Source organism: Battus philenor, unplaced genomic scaffold (assembly GCF_028537555.1).
Source record: "Battus philenor isolate CCGP_79_NKW_IND1 unplaced genomic scaffold, ilBatPhil1.0.hap1 SCAF_10, whole genome shotgun sequence".
Taxonomy (NCBI): domain Eukaryota; kingdom Metazoa; phylum Arthropoda; class Insecta; order Lepidoptera; family Papilionidae; genus Battus; species Battus philenor.
The window spans coordinates 15,302,064-15,325,848 of record NW_027181662.1 but is presented as its reverse complement, the minus strand read 5'-3'; the positions used below and the strand labels follow the sequence as shown (position 1 = coordinate 15,325,848).

Here is a 23,785-nt window from a genome sequence, read left to right as displayed (position 1 = left end):
TAAAGTTTTATTGACGAAGATAGACGAATAACATAAAGTAATAGTATGAGGGAAGCAGTACATGATGGACGAGACGTAGGTAGAATTCACACTAGGTGGAACGAAGAGTCGCTGGATGTAGGCAGCGCAAGAACGGTCATCATGGCGACCTTTATGGGAGATCCACGCCTTGCAGTGGGAGTATACCGGCTGGTATATATGATTTGTAAGGCGGTACGAGTATCAGAGATTTCGCTTAAACCAGAGCATTCGAAACTTTGAACATATAATACTGTTCGTTGAATGCAATAAGATTGTTATAAACCAGAGTTCCCCAAACTTTTTTGTGTCGTAGACCCCTTGCCATGTTTTTCCGTGTTGGGTAGACCCCTTACTGATATTGGTTTCCTGTAAATTTCTAACTGTAGTGAAGTTTAGTGTTACAAACTTAAAGTAAAAACACATTTTAATTTATACATTTATTAATTGAATTTAAATTAAAACTACTCATAATAAAATTTTGTATCTGTTATGTAAAATACACGTAAAATTAAATAAACGTAAAATAAACTATAAATAAAAAAAACATAAAATATATACTTCATAGGTACTCTTATAAATAATGTAAGTTTTGACATTATAAGATAGTATGATGAAAGTAAATAGGTACTATCAGTGTATGTGTTGAGATCCACTATTGCGGACCCCCATTTTCATTTCATGGACCCCCAAATTTTTTTTCGCTGACGTAGACCCCTTGCAGATTGTCATAGACCCCTAGGGGTCGATATAGGCCACTTTGGGAATCACTGTTATAAACTAAGTGTTATTGAAAATTCATTAGAAGCACCAAAGTTAAGTTTGTGATAGAAAAAAGCTGAAATTGCTCTTTCGTGTATGTTTGGTTATTCAGAAAAATATGTTAGTATGAATCGAAGCGATGCTCTCCCGTTAGACATCGAACTGCGCTACCTTAGACTAGCTCTCAGGCTGGGCACTCTTTGTACAAATTTTGCAGACTCTGCAACTATCACTTGGGTAGCAGAAAGAGTCTATACCAAAAAAAAAGTGTCGACATTTAGTCATCAAACATTCCTTCATGTAAGCACACGCCGACATCTTTATCGATACTACGAACGTGACACCATTAACTTCACAGCAACCCTTCACGCCAGTAATTACTGATAATTTCCATATTCACACGCAACTGAAAAGTGCAGTTAGCTTAGTGGTATATTCCGCAGTGTTTGGGGAATTCCATCGACCCCCGGGAACCCCCGGTTGGCGATTCGATAGAGTGGCACCGTCCTGGCGCCGTAGACCGAGGCAAATGACGCCACATTTCCAATATATGCCCTGTGTTCATAATGGCGTCTGTACTATAAACATACGTGTATGTATTACCATTTTTAAAATATACATCGCCTTACATAATAATCCCATAATTTGCTTTAACGATATTTTTCTGTCAGTTCAACAAAAGTTTTACTAGGGTATCATCTTAATACGCAAGATTTTTTCTGAAGTAATAATAACTTGAGCCGTTAGACGTTCACTTCCTGACATGTGTCCTGACACAATGACTTCCAATAGGACTGTTTTAATGCGACCTTCATTCAGCGTCCTCTGAGGACCTCGAACTTTTGGAGTTTTCCAAAAAAGTAATAGGAAAAACAATAAAAAGCAATAAATAAAAAATAAGTACGATATAATAAGAATATAAACAGAAAATTAGAATAAATGAATTGTTAAAGAAATGATAAAAATAATTAACGTAAAAGTTAAAGAACTATAGACGAAAGGCAGAGGAAGCGAAGCCAAGTATATAAAGGAATGTAAGATATTGTGAAATAAATTAGAGGAAAGAACGAGAAGGACGAAAGATGAATATGGAAAGGAATTAAAATTATTTCAAAAATTATAACTTAGTTAAAGACTGTCCATCCATGATAAGGGTTGAATGAGAGGCCTCAAAACGGCACCATAAAAAAAGGTACTCTGTCGATCTTTCAGGTGGACTTATAAACTTGCGTACGGGATGAAACAGATTTTTACAAGACAAAAATAATAAATACACTGACTTATTGTGACGGGCATATAAAATCAGACGCGACGTGATCTATGCTCAGCATCGCGTGTAAAGTCAAAGATACCTGGCCGGTGCAGCGACGACAGCTTGACAAGATCCAGCTGTCGACATTCAAACAAAGCCAAACATAAATACGCACACTTTTATTACTTTCTGCTGTATGTCAGTGATGTAACTGAATGTTTAGAACAATTTAGGGTTCCTTGTGCTTAATGAAATGTAAAACCATGTGTTTTTATTTAATAGAGAATATCCACCTTCACCCACAAGCGACACAAATCTTCTCTAAGAGAAACTGGCTTTAATCTATCACGTTGACGATTCATACAAGGTGATTTGTTATTGGTGAATGTAGGTCATTTGTTGTCCAAAAAATATGCTCTTCACTCCGCCCCCCACCTCGCCGCGATCTCCCAAGAAGCGTTATCCATGTTCTGCAGAATTGATGTGAAATTCTAAATTTATAAAGTTAAATAAATCATACGGAACCACAGATTATAATTACTCCAAAACACAACACCTGCAAGCCAAACAACTATAAAGTCTGAGGAACATACACACACAATACGGTTTTATGTTTACGGTATAACAAACAGCGCTAACTATTAACAACCAGTAAGAGGTGCTGGCCAGCTGTGATGGTGGTATTTATCATCATCATATCAGCTAATAGACGTTCACTGAAAGGAATAGACTTACTCCAATGATCATCACAATAGCTGATCTTGAACTGCCTATATTTGGATTTTCCGTGACCTTGATTACGTTGTCGCCTCACGGCAGTCAGTTGCATGGCCGATGTGCCTTACCTATTGCCTTTAGACGAGCAATTCTTCGAGGTACTGGGGGGTCAAATACTAGTTTTTAGTTTCTTCTTTCTACTATTTAATTTTTGTTCTTTTTTATTGAATCTGTATTCCATAGACGTTAGCGTCTATGCCTCTGTTTTACAATTACAGTTTATATTTTCATATATCTCAACTCTAGTCAAATTTTCTTTGAATTAGAACATAACTAACGAAGTGATGAAACTAAAAATAATATAGCCAGGCGTGAAAACTAATCACCGGCTAGATAGTAACAAAAAAATTTCAATATTTATAAGTATTTAGTTGTTTTCGACGTAACAATTTTTTGGTTACGAATTGTAAACAATTTGTAACGCGTTTTATTTTACGTGCTCCCTATCCAATGTACAAAAACAGTTTTAGTGTATACAGTTTACAAAATGCACAATACGATGTATACAACGTACAACGACCTTCGTCTTCAGTCGATTTACATTTAATCGGACGACTTGTCAAACGCAGACGATATGTAGACTCCGCAAGGTCCGTATATTTCCGTTGACGGCCATTTCAATAATTTATTTGCAAACAAACACGTGCCGCGGTTTTCGCGGTCGCCGAACCGTGTATTTCGAGGCGCTGAGCGGCCATTTTTCTGGCATCGCTGTCAATATGCGCGGGAAAACTGTGTTTATGTTTTTTTTTAATTAATTTTTTATTTAAATAAACGAGCATCTGCTATTCGTGAAAAGTGTTACGAAGATGTTAAATTAAAACTGTTATCCTTTATAATTTGGAGAAAATTGTGATACATATGATATTTATTCAATAGCGACTACTAAATATATAATACATATTTCTCTCTCGTATTAACGTCATTTTTATTACAAATGAATTATAATAAAGAATAATGAAGTACAACACGTAATATATAAAAACGCGTCATTAAGGCCGTCGAAAGGCACTGAATGAAGGCTACTTCCACCCTGAACTGTTGAAAATAGATGGGTGAGGAATATGAGGAAACCACCTGTGAATTTCTACGGTTTATATGACAAAACCAAAAAAATACATAGATCCCAAAAGACGTGATAAGAGCACTGGTTTACAACTGTGATAGAATATATGTCCCCATCTCTCTTTACTTCAATGTATCGTATTTTTAATTATAAGCGTTTTTATATTTCTTTACTTGACGTCAACTCAGTTATGTGTTGTTTCGAGTCAGAATTCAATATAATCATTAACAATTTCAGCCATAAAACGTCCACTGCTGGGCATAGGCCTCCCATATAGATTTACTACAGTACCGGTTGGAAGCAGCTTGCATCCAGTGTCCTCATAAGACTGGGTCATCTGTCCACCATATCCAGGACCTTACGACTCCATTGGCCATCTATTCTGTTCACCATACCTGCCCACAGCTATTAACCTATCCGCTGGGCTATGTCACTTCTATTACAGATCTCTTCGTTTCTGATTCCAAATAGAAATCTCTTGTTTATTCCTCTTAAATTTTCCAATGAGCTAAAAGTGAGAGACCATATTTCACCGCCGGACAAACAATTATTATCAACATGGTTTGTCCTAGAATCTAGTATTTTGTAAGAAAAGGACCAATATTTAGCCACTTCCGCACATGCAGTGGTAGTCGTGCAAAACACAGAGTCTACTCACTAATCGGTGTAACATAACTCCTGAAGATGCTCCGTGCAGGGGTGAAACACGTGTTGAGTAATTTGGCGGTGGCGGTTGTGTGATTCGCATTGTTAGCCGCATACGCATTTATCAGCAGGCTGGTGGGCGGTGCATTTTATTGCACGACTACCACTGCATATGCGGAAGTGGCTAAATATTGGTCCTTTTCTTACTTAGGATGGATTTCCGAGAGGTAACGCCTGATTCCATTAAATAGTGTTTTGTATTTAAATTAAGCTATCAATTATTATTTAAACATATTAACTATAGCTTTGTTTGTTGGTGCTTTTACTCGGCCAACAGAAGCAGGTTAGAACTGTTCTATCACAACAAACATTTGAGGCAACTATTTTGTCTTCTCTGTGTCCAAAAACTCTACGAAAGGAGGTTATAATTATCGGTGATAAGAAATTACAATGCAATCAACGATATGTAATTAAGTAAGAAGTAATAAACATTACAATATATAAATAACACTAATTATAAAATTAAACATACTTGAAATCCATTACAGCTTAATTTACACAAATTGAGGAAGTCTATACGGCGAAAAGGTCAATTAGAATGTATTGATCAAATTCACAATCGACAATGTCTAGGTAATTATTATTAAAAGATTTTAAATCAAATTTAAAATATCTTTATTCAACATATGCCCGACACTATTATTATGTATGATTTTAATTTTTGGAGAATAAATAATATGTATATGAGAAACACTTACAGATGTTGTAGAGTATAAAGGAGAACATGCTGTGTTAGCTGAGTCGATATCATTTCTATGATTTTGTTGATCACAACAAAGTTTGGATACAACAGTATTTCAAACATTCGTCTCATATTTGTTTGGCAACGGAACGTCATGAGACAACTCACATCATTGCTAACAAATAAGTTAAAACGAGTTGCTTTTTGTTCGTCTACCTTCAACAATTACTTTTCAACGAAAGGCAAGTGACTATGAACGCCATCTATCGACGCTGTCCGAAGTTACAGCGATCCGGTAAATAAAATAATACACAATAATATACAGTGCACTGCATAAAGTATGTTAGAAGTAAGACGTTGACTAGACGTACACGAGATATAGATGCTTGAGATAGACGGTTTGATGATTGACCTATGTTGTCATGGGTTGAATTCCTAAAAAAGTTAATGTCATGTAATAAGGTTGCTGTTAAAAAAATATAAAATGTATCTAAGACCCTATTAAAACGTATCATAGAAATTTAAACACACAAATAAAACTGTTTCGTAATTTTCTTTGGCTTCATTTAATTTTTTAATCTTGTAAAACTAAAGTCTAAATTAACACAGCTTATCGGTTTCCCGATTCGGTGAAATTATAATGTAACGGTTCGAACCTTAGTCTATTTAAAGTAAAATCCTTGAAAAAAGGTATTATTAGGTTAAGAGTTAACTAATTTGGCATCTTATCTAAAGATTACTTTGAAAATAAATATATGATAAAGATCCAAAAGACGAACACGCTGGCTTACTGTATAAAAGATGCCTAATTCGCAGTGAGCACGTTACGAACTTTTCTTTATGGTTTATTGGTAAAGCATTTGAGCTCTGATGTTAAGCGATGAGGACGTCTAAGATAGTACACGCTTGTCTAGAAGATACCTATTCACTCTTGTCTCGAAGACACATAAATTATAGTTGACTAGAAAAACAGATTTGAAATGTCGGTGTCTCGAGAGCGGTTCATTACAGATATTAAACTGTTTCCTATACATCTTACGAGAGCATGTCCAACTGACGTCATTGGCGGACACAAACGGCGGTCATAAAACGTTCGGCTTAATGTTGCGTAGACAATAAACACCTGTCCAGCGCTTTGGACCTGGAGACGACACGGGAAATTTCCACTGTGCAGGTCTTAAACACTAAAACGACGACGCAAACAACTTTAGGTCCCAACGTTAGTAGTTATATGCGTTTTAATGCTCGGAATATGAGTTTTAAAAATTTCACAGGGATAACAATATATGTGGAAGGAACGATTTTTCTGATTCAATGAAGCGTTTGTTTTCTGTTGGTAAACCGACTATTTTTAATATTAAACGTTTATTTTTAGTTGGTAAAGCATCTGTCCTTTGTAAAGAGACTATTGTTTTTGATAAAGCGACTTGTATTATTGTACGCATACTACGTGGTGATCTTTGAGTCTAGACAAGAAATCCTATATGATGTCGTCTTGTGCCCGTGTTATGTGGCTAAATAGTTTCAAAATTTGATTTCTTGTGAAAGTGTCGAGAGACATAGCTTGATATAAGTGCGTCGCTGAATCCAAAATATACGCAAAGTTCTTCTTAGGCACCACATTTCCAAGGCGTTGTTGTGTTTTCATCCTTTGTCTCTCCTTTTTCCTTTTTTGTTTCCATTATTGTGGGCCTCTCGTGCATCTCCTGTCTTGGGTTAACAGGATTTTTCATTTAATCTATCTCGTTCTTTTATTCGTTACATAATCTATCATTTCTTTCCACACTTTATTTTTATTTCTTACATCACCTTTCTTACTGCGCCTTTGCCTCTAGAACACGACTTTTTACATTTTTATTTTTATGTATACAGTGATTTGCCTTCATTCTAGATTTTACTTTACATTTTTCCAATTTTATTTTGTTTAATTCTTCAATTTGCACATCATTATACTTTTATCCGACCAGGACTTATTCCTTTTTATTAAGTCACTTACAACTTTTTTGCGGTACTTTATATCTTGGATGTCTACTGTGGATACATTTTAGTTAAATGACGCATACCTGGATATGCTATATATTATTCCCGCAGTTTCCAGACCTTGTTGGTGGGTTCTTCTTTATTCTTTTAACTAAGCTCTGTAACTGGCTAAGATCCTGGTGTGGAGACAACAGTTCAGCTAAGTCTATGTAGGACATCCACCTGCAATGTGGACAGACGATTAAGTTAAAATTGTCTGAATACACCGTATGCTGGCAACTTTCATCGGTTCTATTGGAAATCTACAGAAAAGGATTATGACCATCAATAGTCGACGTATGACTCAAATTATGACGAACAAATCTATAAACCTTAAATATCTAGTATGTTTCAATAAATAAGTACTAGCTTTAATTATAAATATTAACGAGCATGAATTAAAGAGCACAAAGGCGTCGTGGCGGTCAAACATACGACATCCGCCTACGTCTGCCAGGCACTCTGAAACCACCGCCAGCTCTACAAGAGACATATTCTTTTTATAAAACCCATATACATTATTATACTCTCTCAACACGTCAGTTTGTATCAGATGATAATTAATAAATACATTTAAAAAAACTTTCAAGTTAAACGGTTTTTTGATACCCATATTGTGGTGTTTGTGGAAAAAATATGTACCTAGTCCGCCATATTGGAACGGCGTCCATTTTGAATTTAAAATTTTGACATAATCATCGTATTTTACTAGTGTAACCCTTTCATTTGATACCCATATTAAGGGGGTTAAGGAATAATATGTAATCCGCCATTTTGTATCGGCGGACATCTTAGATTTATAATGTTATTGATTTTATTATATTGTATTGTCATCCAAATTAAATGTGTGTACCAAATTTCAGATCAATCTGACAACGGGAAGGTGCTTAAATTTCTAATTCTAATTTTGACCCAAATAAATAAGCAAATTCCGTACGGGTCGAACTAAATAAAATCGTTTAATATAACCGTTTATAAATAGGTGCATTCACACGTAACAGTGTTGAATTGACAGGCTTTATAATGACGTCACATTGCTTTTAAAGCGAGCTTACGTCTCTTGGGTTAGCCATTATCTGCCCTATCGTCCGGATTCAACTTGGCGTTGATTTATGGGACTTCCTCTCACAACTACTCATAAAAGTTTTTATTACTATAGTAAATATTATTCTCATCTAACATATAATATACAGAGTGATTCGTTATAAGTGTGAAAGGTTTTAAGGGGTGAATGTATAGGCCATTTTAGATCTATTTCTAATTACCTTTCATAAAGTGATCACTATGAAACATGTTACATTCTTTTTTTTCATTTTGAAAGCGACTTTCTAATAACTTTTCGCAGTACAGTCTTCAGGGACATATAGTAAACAATAATTAACTTTAATATGTAGTAATTTCTGTTTTGAAAACGCTTTTTTATTATATTATCTTTATTTTTTTTTTGAAACCATCAATTTTTTAATGTTGTGTGCCATTTACTAATTGGCAGTAATTAAGCCATACATTCGCGTATTTAAAACTTGTACACCTATAACTGATCACCCTGTATATTCGGTTTAGCGTAAGTCACATATGTAACAAATCTTGATTCATAATTTGACGCTTTCGTGTAACTTCCTGCAAGCTTTCCCTGCGGAAATCATTCGATAAAGGTCGATCGCATTTACGCACGCGACTCGGACTTTGTAGTGACAATGTCGAGCGCTCGACCAAAGTCTATGACTGAAATAGACTCCGCGTGGGCATCAGAAATAGCACCACTAGTGGGGGACACGTTGTTTATGCCATCCCTACTCCAACAGCGTCGATGCAACGAGGAATGCACGAGGTGAATTTTGTACGCGAGGTTGTTGCACGGGGAGTACATAGATTTGCTTATCAAATTTATTCCAAACTATTTCATTGATGTATGTCAACTAAATATGTCTTCACAGATAAACATAGCTTTCATCCAGATGTATTTGGGATTGAAACGTCAAAGGCGAAACGTTCGATTAGTGCGTATAAAGTTTTGTTTCAACAAATAAACAGCAAATTCTTTTAATATTTATTTCTAAAGCATGTAGTTTCTATATGCAGTACATCAGTTGTTTTTGCGCCAACGCTCTTGGAAGTGCTGAAAGGACTCCGGCAATGCTTTTGTACATATCCTTGAAGGAAGCCATCAGCCATATGCCCCTATTTATTACCAGAGGCGATCGCTAGATAGCCCCGCACCCGGTTGATTGGGCTCAAGTGTTCTCAATATCGATTCAATGAATACAATTTAAAAATATATCACTTAAACTTGCCGCGAGGACCGTCGCCTGAATTACATTTTATTAATAAATTATTGCGAACTTGTTATTGTGTTATTTTGCAACGTTTAACGTCATAGCCATTTGCAGTTGATTATAACGCCGTCTAGTTATGTATTAGTGAACTATTTTCGATCTTTTGTTACGAAAACTTTACAAAAGCTTTTGTTATGTGGATAAGTTGATGGTGTGTGCTATGATTGTGTAAGTATATGAAAATATTAAAATAGAAAAGCTTTTAATAGAAACTAGATCTTAAGATACACGATTATGAACGTTCTGAACGCGTCCTTTTCTGATAAAGCACCTACAACGAATACAGGCAAACTTTTTTTGTGATTAGAAAAAGACAAACGTGAAGCCTTAAACAACTTTGAATGTCTTATCAATAGCGCTTTCCCATGTCTCATTGATTACATACTTCTGTCTGGTGCACTTCCGCACAATAGAAAAAACTTTACCCTAAAATTTCATTGCTAGAATTATCAGCTTCAGTTCAAGATACTTTACGGTGTAGTAGAATCTCAAGACTAGTCACGGCGTAAGCAGGCCCCTCACCAAGTGGACCGATGATATAGCTAAGGTTGCGAGAACTCGCTAGAAGCGGGCAGCGCAGGAGCAGGTCATCGTAGCGATCTTTGTAGCAGGCTATGCCTTGTAGTGTAGCGTCCATCGGCTGAAAGGAAGAAGAAGAAGAAGAATTTCAGTGTCCATTGTCCATTAACCCTTTGGAGTTTGATTTATTTTTCTAATACTTGTGATATATTTGAGGTCAAATTTTATGTAAATGTGGATTCTATATGAAGAAATGTTAGTTTTATGAATGTAGGTTACGTCCTTTTCACGCTAAGCATTTTAGGTGGGACATTTTAAACCCAGTAGTCTCGAAAAAAAACCGGCAAACTGTGAGGTCATGTGACCATTTGTAAACAAATACTTGTATAGTGTGTGTTTAGAGACTGGCATATTTATGTGTAATGGGAAAACGGGATCTATTTGTACCACTAGGCGCACGAAATACATGGATGGGACACGTATGTATCGATAGACTCCAAAGGGTTAACATGGAACAGAAACTTTGTGGGTAAAATAAGAACCGTGATATTTCTTTTCACATTCCCACAAGAACCCGTATGTGATTTTGTGGGTTTTTCTTAGATCAGGGAACATAGGTAACTGTCGTTATTTTATGTTGTAGGATACCATTATGATGCGTTAATCTGTTTCTAATCTCTTAAATTGGGATTATATCACATTTTTCTCATGGCGTCTTACACAAGTGGTCACTGTAAACGCGATCTTATGGGTATAAAACGAATAAATGAATATCCCTTCGAGGGCCTTTGACGAAAAGATGTACTTCATACCATAAAGTTGTGTAAGCAACTGTCGCTTGTTTTCGTTAGCTGATAATTGGATTTCGGTTTGGTGTAATCTCCTTAAGGCCGGCTTTAGCGATCGATTGCGTAGCCCCGACCTTGTTGAAGCTCAACTCAACTTTTTAAATTCATCCTCACGGTTAAAAATCCTGTGTTTTGCTAATTACACTGTAGACCGGTGTTTCCCAACGTGGGGCACACGTCCCACAGGGGGCAGGAGGGGCAATTTTTTTAATTTAGGAGGGTAATTCGAAAATAGACTTAACAGGAATATATCTTTAATTTAAAAATTGTGAATGTAAGAAATTTTAACGTAAAAAGTTTTGAGAACACTGCTAAAGATGTTTTAATTTTTGACAATTTAAAAAAAAAACGTCTGAAACTCGACTGACATTGTTCCACAGCCACAGTATTCGCTTGATTAGGTTCCGTGCGACTAGCTATTCAGTAAACTCAAAATGCCAATGCAATGACGTCGTTTTGACACGATCGAAGAGATAATAAACCGAATGGAAGGTTTTAAAGGCTCTACGGGGACTATTCCGTCTGTTTCGAGGACTATGCGTTGGCAAATATTTGTTTTATCGAACGGGGATTACCTTGAAATATCTTTGGAGGAAGCTTTGCCCATTGTTACAATAAGATTCGTTTATTTTTCGTGTTTATAAAATTTACAGATACACCTCATTGAGAATATAAATTTGTACGCAGTTTAAATACGGCGCTTTAGTCAAGGTCTAGCACGTCTTCAGTGAGGTTGTATGCACTCTTTTTTTTTCTTTTTTTTTATTAGCATTATCTCCTTAAGTCCAAAATTTCTTTCATTCTATTCTCTGTCAAACATTACGTTTTCTTACTTTCCTTTTCGTTCACTCACAATTCTAACACATATCGTCTCTCTTCGCCACCGTCTTTAGTTTTACAATTTTCTGTTTTTAATTAATTTTTGTTCATATATCTTTTTCTATTCATATCTCTATTTTATTTAACTTTTTGGCTTTACATTTACTTAGAGAGACTTTTACTATAGAGAGTAAGTCTGTAAGGAGGAATAATCTTGTTTTCAAGAATTTGAACAGCGTTTCTTTAAATCAAAATTCAAATGATATTTCAGTGTACGCGCGCTAATTTACTTAATTGTGCACGCCAACAGCAAAACATAATAAACGTTAATATAAGTTTCGCAAAAGAAGTGCAATTAGTGGCTGTTGACGTGTTTCAGGATATGAGACAGGAAAATAGGGGACGTTCATAGTGTATTTACAAGGCAACGTGAAAAACTGACTGTACCAAAGTTTCGACTACAAAAAGTAGTCGAGAAACATTTTTCGATTTTTATTAACAAAATTCAAAACGAATATTATAAATAGATTTATGGAAAAGGCTTCTTATTCAATAAACGAATATTTAAACGAGAAAAATCCGTTGCTGTGATGTCGCTTGGTTATTTTATTTTCATTTAGGCTATATCATATAAAGTGTCATATATCAATCTGCGTTCAACTATTTTAAAAGATGAGTTATTGTGGAGTTTCTTCCTGCTTCTTTTACACAACTATAGCACCTTGAGAAGTAGAGTCGAGTCGAAAATAAAATAGATTAAAAAGCAACCAGATAATAATTAAACGATCAATAAAAATTCCGTTAATACTTACAATCTTGATTAAATTCTTTTTTATTTATATTACCTTTGAGTCCTATAAGGTGCTGATGTTGTTTCAGGGTACGGGTGCTTTCAATGGTTGCTGCTGATGTCATGCGGTGCTGTGTACGCGGTGTGTGCGCTAAGCACCACAACACTCAGCTTCGTGCTGCCGGCCGCAGAGTGCGATTTCCTGCTGTCCTCCAGCGACAAGGGTCGCCTTACAGCTACGCCTCTCATTGGTGAGTGGATATAACGCAGTTATTGTTTACACCAATACCTCCCTTTGCGTTGTAGTTACGTTCCAAAAAAACACGACGCAAATTGAAACGCCGCAAAGTGAATTAAGATTTTCTATATCAAACCATGTAAAGATTAAAGATAGGTTCCAGGGTTACGAAAATACTACTTTTTAAAAAGAAAATTGAACAAAGTAAATATTTCTAAAACAAAAATAATATAGCTTTGCCAATAAATAAATTGAAATATTATTTAACTTTTTTGTAACCAGAAACAACACGTAAAAATTTATATAAATTTATTATTCTCTTTTAAAAAAAGCACAACACACTACGTAATTGAAACTGAACTCTAAAATTAGCAAAACAAAGTGAAAATAAAACTGTATTAAAATTGCCTTGATTTTAAGTTAGAAAGGGAATCCCCGAGTTTCGATGACTTGGCGCAATTAGAAACAAAAGTGTTGCCATCTTTTTTTTTTTAAAAAATTTCCAAAAAAATTAAAGACTCGAACCCAAAACAACGCAACCTCGAAAACCTAACGACGCACATTCAAAATAGTACTAGCAGCGACGCAACTTCGAAAAAAAAAACGCAAAACTAAACGACGTAAAGGGAGGGATTGGTGTATTTATCTTTGGACTTCATACGTAATATTGAATAGTCGTACATTGTTCTATAAGCCTAGCGCTTTTTTGATAGCTAAGATATGTGACTAACTCGAAGTTCTCTCGTGGAGACCCTCGAGTCTAATCACTCCTTAGAGCGTCCACCGAAAATTGTAGCAGATAGCGGCCCGAGCCGAGGCTTCCTAGGGAGCCTTCGCTACCTTCAAAGAAGTGTTATGCTAAGTGCCCTCAGCGCCCTGCACCCTCGCACCCGCGGAATATGCAAACGCAACTTGGGCACTTGAGCAAGTCAGATAAAAAAGAAGACGATTATTGTGATCACTGTAAATGAGAGAAACTAAAATAGATAAATAAATCGTAATAAAATTTATTTAAAGTGTACAAGGGATAAGTGTGACATAAAACATTATTAGACATGGCTCATTAAAGAACCCCCAAGAGACGATTACGTCGGATATTCCTGTTGCGACTAGAAGCAGGGGTGTCAAACTTAAAACCTAACATGGGCCGCATATATATTTTTTAATAAGACAAATATTTTTACTTTGAAATACTTTGTAATAAACACACACACACATATAATGACATACCTTCTTTGAAGTACATTGTAATAAATATATATAAATATATGTATGTATATATATATTTATTTATATAATGACATACATTCATACATCTTTACTATTTGAAGAGAAACTATTGGCCGTGACTACTTTCAAAATAGATCTAACGGATATATTGATTGCGCTGCAAAAATGTTAACCACGGGCCGCAAGTTCGACACCCCTGATCTCTAATTTCTAGTCTTGTTAGCTTACATAAATCTGTCTTTATCTAAACCTTATTGCCGACGACTAACTCTATTCTCATTAAACTTAAAACAAAAGACGTGTTCGTTTCTGTGGCTCATAAACCAAGGCGGACAGTTTAATTGAAATGATATTACTCAAAGATGAGCAAACTTGACACTAGATTATTTTGATTTAAATCTTAGATATACTGTATACATGATAATTGGTACTAGGTGTAAAACTTTATCGACCACCCTGTATAAAGTGATTATTTTGAAATATGTTACATTAATTTATTTATTTATATTGGAATGCGAAAGTAAATTCTGATAGTATAAAATCTGCACGAACAGATATAGTAAACAATACTTAATTTTATATATGTAATAATCTGAATACATTAATTGTCAGAAAATGAGCTATACATTCAATACTTTAAAGCTTTTATACTTGTAACCAACCTGTATGTTAAAACTCGACGTGAATTGTTTCGATCGAAAAATAAAAATACTAAAGGAAAATACATTAAGAAATAACATTAGTTATTCTTTAAAATAAATTTACGTAAAATAGAAATCAGTAAACACCCTGTATACATATGTTCACTAATAAAGTTATCTTAAGTGTATCACTTATCGACCAATACGATGCCCTTTCAAAGTGTAGTGTGTATAAAACCATTTTGTTTTAGGAATGTGCGTGGGATCATACTTCTGGGGTAATCTGGCGGATGCTCGTGGTCGCAAGAAGGCCATCATTGGAGCCCTCCTGTTGGACGCTCTGGCGGCGTTCCTCTCCAGTCTGGTGCAGTCATTCCCGGCCTTCTTGGCCTGCAGGTAACTTAGATAGTCTTCCATTTGTAAATAAATTTAATTGTTTGTAAGTTCGACTGAAGCGATAGCCTTTTCGAATTTGTTCAAATGCGTCTTTTTTATATTGTAATCTTACAGTCTCTCAACAAATAATGCAAGGGGCTTATCTGACATAGTAAAAAGAATTAATCTTGTATGATGATATCTATCACCCTGATTATTCTATTCCTAATTTATGGATTATACTGTCCCACTACGTCCCATACGATCATTTGGAGCGAATGGGATCGGATCGGAGCGTGAAGGTAGCGTACCTGGAAAAACCGAGGGGTCTAAGACCAGTGGGTAGACCCAGGTATCACTGGATCGATCGCGGTGAGGCAGACTTGCGCGAATTGAATGTCAACCAATGGCAGACGATGGCGCAAGATAGAGGAAAGTGGAAGTCTCTCGCTTCGGAGGCCAAGACTCACTTTGGGTCACTGAGCCAGCGGAGTAGTAGTAGTATACTGTCTCCAAAGTTCCTAAGGGTTAGGTTATATGAATGCAGTACACCCGCCTGAGTGCAGGAACTTATTTACGGAAGGTCTTGCTTCCAATGTTTACGACGGCAGTACTAAAGTGAGAGCCCTGTACGTCACCAAGAACACTATTATGATTCAATCCGTAGTTGAACGAAATTAACCGCCATAGCCCAGCGGATTCGCTGGTTGAAGTGGCAGAATAAATGACAGCTGCGGTGTTAGGGTTCTAGAGTGGAGACCGCGAACTGGCAGGCGTAGAGCATCCAGCAGCAAAGAAGATAGACATTCCTGTTAAGGTATACGGTGGACTCAATGCAAGCCGCATCAACCGTGTCTTATAGGAAATCTGTATTGGAATGTTTATTGTTCCCGTAGCATCAGAAAGAAAAACAGGTATACTAACATAAAAAGGAAAAATGCGTTTATTTCAATCGAAACAATTTTTAAAGACAACTATAGTATGAAAACATAAATACAATATATATATATATATATATATCTATATATATAGAGGGTCCGGAAAGTAATGTCGTTTCTGGCGATTTGAATTGATTTATACCGTTTTGGCATTGAAAATTTGTATACAAGATGCGAAAAGGTTGTTGATAACGAAAATTATATCTTATTAATTTAAAAAGGAAAAACTTCTTATTAACTTATTTTATATACTTATTATATATATATGTATATGTATGAAGCATATTTCGTGACAACGACCACTCTGACAACGCACGACTGTGAAGAAGAATAACACAGTCAATTATATTTTGAATATGTCATATTACTATGTTTATCTTGCTTATGCACTTGTAAATAATGAGATACACGCTGTGATACATTTAAGTTAGACGCCTGCTGTTAGGCATAGACATACTTAATGATCGCCACGACGACCTCCCGCGACGTCGTTGGTCCAACTAGCTTGAGTTATCCACACGAGCGATGTGCTCCAACTGCCACCTCAACCACACATAATTCTTTGAGCTACATATTTGACCTTAGTCTTTTCGCGGATGTTCTCATTTCAGATTCAATCTTGCTAAACTAGCATAGCCCCCTCCATCGTTCTTTGGGTTATTATAAGCGACCACGACCACGATCTGTAAATCAATATTCTATTAATATTAATTAAATGCTATAATTTAATATTAGGACCTTGAATAAGTTCTCGCTGTTTTTTGAAAGATGACATTGCGGCACTCTATGCCTGGAATTTCGTATGGTAACAAATCACCAAAGTAGTGCTATATGTAACCTCAATTTATAGTAGAATAGAGTTTACCACAGTGTCAACTACATATTTATTTGCCTTTTGTGAATAGTAAAACAATTTGTTAACAGATTTTTTTCCGGCTTTGGAATTATCGGAGCCACTGGTCTCATCTTCCCATATTTCGGAGACTTCCTCTCCCTGAGGCACCGAGACGTGATGCTGTGCAGACTTGAAGTGTTCTGGACTTTCGGAACCATCTTATTGCCAGGTAAATATTATATTATATATCTATATAAAAATTATTTATTTAATTACTTTATTGAAGGTAAACAGTAACAAAAGCCAGTAATTAAGTACAAACTTAGAAACTTAGAAATATAAAATTAGTTACAATTGTTACCTTATAACTATCTCACTAAGAACATTTAATGATTTATAGTCAAACAACGACAAAACAAAACAAATAAAAACATTACTTCTAATTCAATATATCTTTATTCAAGTAGATGCGCTTTTGAATTATCGTTAATTTTAACATTATAAGCTGTAAGCTACGACCAGCTCGGAACGCTGATTTATTTAGAAAAGCCGGCTAGAAACTATAGTTAATGTTTTAAATGAAATTTAACAATTTTTCATCTTTCATCATTTTACATTATAATATTAATGAACAAAATGAGTCAACAAACCAAGTTTCACGCGTTTCGATCAATTAAAAACTCTTGAATGATAAAACAAACTTTTGCAAATAAACTTTTAATCGTACATTTATAACTAAGTAAAGGAAGATCTGAAATATCTTGTGGAACTTTATTATATATACATACACTTAGATCTATGAAGGGTTTGTTAACTTTTTTAAATGCGTAACTTAGACATTACGAGTTTATTTTAATTTATTGTATTTATCGTGTGTCTGTCACTATTTTTTATGTAATGTTTTAAATTAACATCTCTTAGAGAGTCACTTGTTTTTAAGTGATACATACTATACAGCTTTTTATTGTAAAAATAAATATAGAATTAATATAGGTGAATATGCTCCATAATAAAATACCGTAAGAGAGAACGATATGAAAATGAAAAATATGAGCTTATTGAAAACTTACCCAGTTTGATAAACTAGTAAAAAGTTCCGATATTTTACCCGTCATTTGATTTGGCACGTGGAAACTTAAGCGAGGTATATTGTTACGAGTGTACCTAAGGTTTTATTTCCACTATAGCTATTGGTCCGACTTAAAGTTAGTTTTTTTTCAAATATAAATTTACAATTTGAAACGTTTAACTGCTAAACAATTCTTACAAGAACGCATGAAAACTGCGGGATATATTTTGACTTGATGTTGTCAAATAAAACACTAATTTAGACAAATATCAATTAGTTTTAATAATTCTTTTCGTACGATTTTCCCTTACCATGGTTTCAAACAGAGATGTGTTAAAAAATAAATTAAAATAAGTTATGGGTGTAGCATCGGGGGGAGGCAGTTCTAGGAATAACAAAAACACTGAAACTTGCAGCGCAAAAGCGCTGCGCCGCAGTTTTCGTAATAAAATATCGCAACGATTTTGCGCCGCATAGCAGTCAAAAAGTTAATATACATTACTAATTGCATTATTTTTATCTTTTAGTTAGACGTTGAATTGTTTCTAAATTCAAAACTCATCGTACCAGACATTTAAAAACAAAACTAATTGATTCCAGGTATCGCGTGGCTGATCATCCAGGACCCGCGGTTCAACCTCACGGCACCAGATGCAGACTTCCAGTATAAGTCGTGGCGAGTGTTCGTGGCGGCATGCGGTATCCCCAGCCTGCTGGTGGTTCTCCTCATCATGCCGTTCCCCGAGAGCCCGCGCTACCTGCTGTACGCTAATAAGCCCGAGCAAGCGCTGCAAGTGCTGCAGAGGATCTTCAGGGTCAACACTAAGCTGGAAGAGAAGGATTTTCCGGTAACTTTTCTTTGCTATTTTTTATCAATATTTCCCAAAGCAGTTCAGACGACCCAAAAAGCTGTGGTGTAACCTGATTTAAAATAGAGGTTCACGACAAAAAATTTGCTTCCGATAGTGAAGAGTTAAGCTATTAGCTTGACTTAATATTTTAAGAAGCTAAGTGACAGTTATTTGTAGAAACTTACATATCCCATATTCAGTACAACTTGTCTTCACTTAGATTTAATATTCACATTGTTTGTCGAACTTTAAGGAGATGGTATAAATGCAGTTGCAAGGCAACTTCTGCTTTATGTACCTCCATTCTTGGTCATTGGAGACGCTACACGACCCTTTCTTTTTTGTCTTAGACTTATTATTACTTACTCACAAACATAATTTAAAATGAAAAATTTATGAAGTAGTGACATATGATAATTTCTAAACTTTTGACGATTCATATACAAACAACGGACAAAATCCACAGTCAACAGAAATAACGACAAAGGTAAATCTCATATACTCGTACAATGTTAGTCTATTTACATATATGACTCATCACAATATATTTTAAACTATATACCTTAGAAACTTAAAATTTAGTACAAATATTACTTTTGTCTAGTAGAGATCAACTAAGGACTGATCTCAAGAAATTCCTCCCGAAAACGTGGTTAAAGAGATTGTAACATGCCGGCTTCGTCCGCCAGGTGGAGTCGATGATCTGCGCTGGAGATGAGGGTGAGGAAGAGGAGGTGGTGTCAGCGGACACCAACGGTAACGAGACCAAGGTGCCGCTGACGTGGAGTGCGCGCTGGCGTGCCTTCTGGCTGCGCAAGAAACTGCTGGTGACTCCACCCTACATCGGCCTGCTCGTGCTATGCTGCTTCGTGGACTTTGGTTTGATGTTCAGGTAACCTCTTTAGTATTTAATGGAATCAGGCGTTACTTCGCGGAAGTCCATCCTAAGTAAGAAAAGGACCAATATTTATCCACTTCCGCACATGCAGTGGTAGTCGTGCAATGAAATGCACCGCCCGCCAGCCCGCTGATAAATGCGCATGCGGCAAACAGTGCGAATCACACAACCGCCACCACCAAATCACTCAACACGTGTTTCACCCCTCCACGGGGCATCTTCAGGAGCTATGTTACACCGATTAGTGCCAAACACAGAGTTGACTCTGGTGTTGGTGGAAGTGGCTAAATATTGGTCCTTTTCTTACTCAGGTAACCTCTTCATTACAAAAACGTTTCTCATTAAAACATTTAAAATAGTTTAAGATTTACTAGTACAGTGTATAAGATTTTTAAGTGGCAGTATGAAAATAACTTGTTCTAACTACAATACTAAATGTCCTTAACTTAACATATGTTGTGTTAAGTGATGACGAAATAAAAAGACAGATAAAAAATAAAATCAAAAGACAGATAGACAATAAAAAAAATGACAGAAGATATTTTGTGGGATATTCTTGGGTCAGGATGTTGTCATAAATGAATTTACTTTAATTTTACCAAACTGGCAATCATCTCTCGACGTTCACAAGTATTCACTATAAATGATAAAAATTTGAGAATAACATAAATAAATAAGTTAAAATTATGTTTGTATCGTTTTTCACAAAGTGATTGTTGTTCCAGTTACTACACTCTGATGATGTGGTTCCCGGATTTGTTCGAGCGGTTCAGCCAGTTCTCGTCCCTCTACCAGGGGGTGTCGGCTGGTGTCTGCGAGGTCTCCGCCAACGTCTCCCGCAGCGAGCTGGACGTGAGTAGAGTATTTACTTCACATCTCTTTCTGAAGACATCTCCAATTGTTGACGAATTCTCAAAAGTTTAATGCACTTAATTGTCATATTTTTAACTTCCGCAGAAAGGTTGCGTTTTATATAGCCTTCGCAAACCATCAACCAGCATAAACTTGACTATCTAGGTCATAGGCGACTTGAACAGACAGGATAGATAGGATCTCCAGCTACAGTACAGTAGAGTGTAGTAAGATTAGAGCTTAGTAGAAATCCTGGTTGTAACATTAGAAATGGACAGGATTTCACAATGTAGCAGCTAATAGTATAAAAAATATATAGAGCTGTCACCAAAGTTTAAACTACGAAATATCTTTATATTAAAGTAGATATTTACATGCACTTTTGATTCGTTACTTATTTTTATTATTAATAAAGCTCAGTGTAGCCAGTCCGCGATTAAGCTACCACCAGCGCTGAAAGCTGATCTGAGAAGAACCGGCCAGGAACTTAACTGTTTCTGTTTTTAAAAGAAATCTATCAATGTTGTTATGTATAATTTATAATATCAACCCTTCTCTATTAACCAAAGGAACTATTTTTGAACTAAGTAAACGGAAAGGCTCTAGAAGAAGTAGTCCTTCTTTACCTTTAACTTGATGTCAGGGTATTCGTCGATCAACTTACTTAAGTCATTTTCTAAGTGTGTAGTAAAAAGAAACATTTTGTTAAAGGGTTTTCCGGACTGCCCTCAAAACATCGACGACAAGGTGTACATCCACACGCTGGTGGTGGCGCTCAGCTGCGTCCCTACGGCGCTGTGGGTGGGGCTCACCATCAACATGGTCGGCAAGAAACTCATGTTGGGTAAGTTATTTATCATCATTTCACACAAAGGACTTCCAGTGCTAGGTATACGGCTTCCAAGAGATATCCAAAAAAGAGCTGTTGCTTTCAACAGCTCTTTTTTGGATACAGGCTTTCATTCAGCTTCTTTCAAGGACCTTAACAAGGTCTTATATCCACCTTTTGGATGGAAGTTAAAATTATCAAATTAAGAACTTGTTTTGGTTTCTGAAGTCGTAGGCCTATGGTTTCTTTTACGTGCGGTTACTTTTAATTTTTTTTTTTAATTAATGTGATCTTATATTTCAACAATGTTGTATGAAGTTATTTTATTAATGTCGTGTCACCTATAAAGGATCACATAACGGAACTATTATATATACGGTAACTTTAATGAATGTGTACTGCTGTTGTAACTAAAGAAATAAATAATTAAAACCAGAGAGTATCGTGACTCTTTTAGAAAAGTTTGTGGCATGTTATATTACGCCATCTATGGAGATTTTAAGGTGATAAAGAGCGTTGGGTTTTCAGTGATGATGCTAATCAGCTCGGGGCTGGCGGCGCTGGGGCTGAACCTAGTGCGCTCGTCGCTCGAGAACCTGCTGCTGTCCTGCGTGTTCGAAGCCATCGTCAGCTGCACAGAGGCCGTGCTCTTTTGTGTCATCTGCGAAATCTTCCCCACTAAAGTCGCGTGAGTATTTCCGACTTAAACTTACTTTTACTCTTCTTATCACCGTCTTCATCATTCCAGGAACATTTTTAAGTTCAAATTAATATTTTGAATACATACATTAAAATTATAATCATACATATATATATATATACATGTGTGTGTGTGTGTGTGTGTGTGTATATATATATTTGATTTAAAAGGTAACACAAACAAGTAATAAAACTGTTATGTCGGTATGTTTTTAATGCTTTCTACTGTATTGAATAGTAGGAGTGGAAAAAGGGAGGTAAGAGAAAGAGAAAGAGATAGTGGGAGACAGAGAAGACTGTCTATTTTAATAACATGTACAAACCATTACGACTTTTTTCCTCTAAATTCGCTCACAAGGTGGGAGACGTTAGATGGTGATGAAATAAGCTCACTTAGTTTATTGTACTTGCAGGGCGACGGCCATGGCGGTGACGGTGATGAGTGGTCGTGTGGGCGCGATCGTGGGCAACGTCGTGTTTGGCGCACTAGTGGACCAATACTGCATAGTGCCTATCTACATGTTTGGAACTCTACTTATATGTACGTACATACCTATGTTATCAGTATAGTTACTAACTAACAAAGCAAGTAACGTGGGGAAGTTCGTATGGAATTTGGAACCACTGATAACTTCTATTGTCTTAGCTCTTGGTAAGACACTCTCGAACTTGAAGAACTTGGACTAAGATAGGATACCTACTGGAAGACAGGCAACTGTATCTGCAACTTAAGCCAACCTTGCTGTACTGGAGAAATAGTTTCTTTATAACATTGGCATTATTCCATTCCCCCTCCCCCTTCCCCTCCCCTTCACCGTCCTCTTCCCCGTCCCTCTTCCTATTCTCCATCTGTACTCTCGAACTTTTATACTGACCATTTATGTACACGAGGAAAATTTCAAAAGAATCCAACTGAATGGACACCAGAATCAAATTAGGCTTCTCATATAGTAGCGCCCTCAACTTAAAGCTACCATGTTACAAAACGAAATGGTACAGAACCTTCAATTACCAAATTTGGGCATAAGTGGAGAAAAGGTCTTTTATCATTCAAAAATCCTTTGTGTCAGTTACAATGGTGCTGAATAATGATAGCTGGTAACACAGTCATGATGGTGACACTATATAATACCAAAACGAAGACATGTGTCTTCCTTCACCATCTGCGATGATAGAAAGGGTGATGGTAAGTGATAGCCCTAAAAATTTTGATGAGATATTAACTTATAAATATGTATTTGGAATAAAAAATATGAATATATAAGCTAAAATGTATGTAATAGCTAGATTTTTGTACTTCGAGGGAGATGGAGGATATACACATTTCGCTTTAATAAATTTGTATGTCATTTGAAAACGAACCTCGAGACTGAGCGGACGTGTTTGTTGCAGCGAGCGGGCTGCTGTGCATCATCCTGCCGAAGAGCACGCGGCCTGCGCGGCCCCAGTGAACAGTTTAATATATTTTTATATCAATATTAATAATTATTATTGTAATAATATAGTCTTATAATGTAATAAGTATGTTGTGTTTTATTTTTGATCTACCCAACTATAAATATGGTAAACGCTAAGTTGGCAGTCAAATACTAGATTCGTTCTACGGTAAATGCTGATGTGATGTCCTGGTGAAGGAAGACTTTGCTGCGTGGACGTCCTTAAATGTTTGTGAACAGGTAGACAGATGATTGAACAGTTGTTGGACAATAGCCTGTCTAGTTAAATAACGACTCGATT

At 36.1% G+C, this 23,785-nt stretch overlaps 1 protein-coding gene across 1 annotated transcript in view; it reads left to right on the top strand.

The window, feature by feature from the left end:
- Positions 1-23,562, top strand: part of LOC137924436 (synaptic vesicle glycoprotein 2B-like) — a 57,452-nt gene extending 33,890 nt beyond the window's left edge. Inside the window, exons 3-12 of the mRNA XM_068767840.1 lie at positions 12,683-12,844; positions 14,954-15,098; positions 16,940-17,079; positions 18,520-18,767; positions 19,460-19,662; positions 20,394-20,520; positions 21,232-21,364; positions 21,878-22,037; positions 22,462-22,589; positions 23,441-23,562. Coding sequence (XP_068623941.1) covers positions 12,683-12,844; positions 14,954-15,098; positions 16,940-17,079; positions 18,520-18,767; positions 19,460-19,662; positions 20,394-20,520; positions 21,232-21,364; positions 21,878-22,037; positions 22,462-22,589; positions 23,441-23,499 — 1,505 coding nt within the window. The 3' untranslated portion in view covers positions 23,500-23,562. The remainder of the gene's footprint in view (positions 1-12,682; positions 12,845-14,953; positions 15,099-16,939; positions 17,080-18,519; positions 18,768-19,459; positions 19,663-20,393; positions 20,521-21,231; positions 21,365-21,877; positions 22,038-22,461; positions 22,590-23,440) is intronic.
- The last annotated feature ends 223 nt before the right edge of the window (positions 23,563-23,785 follow it).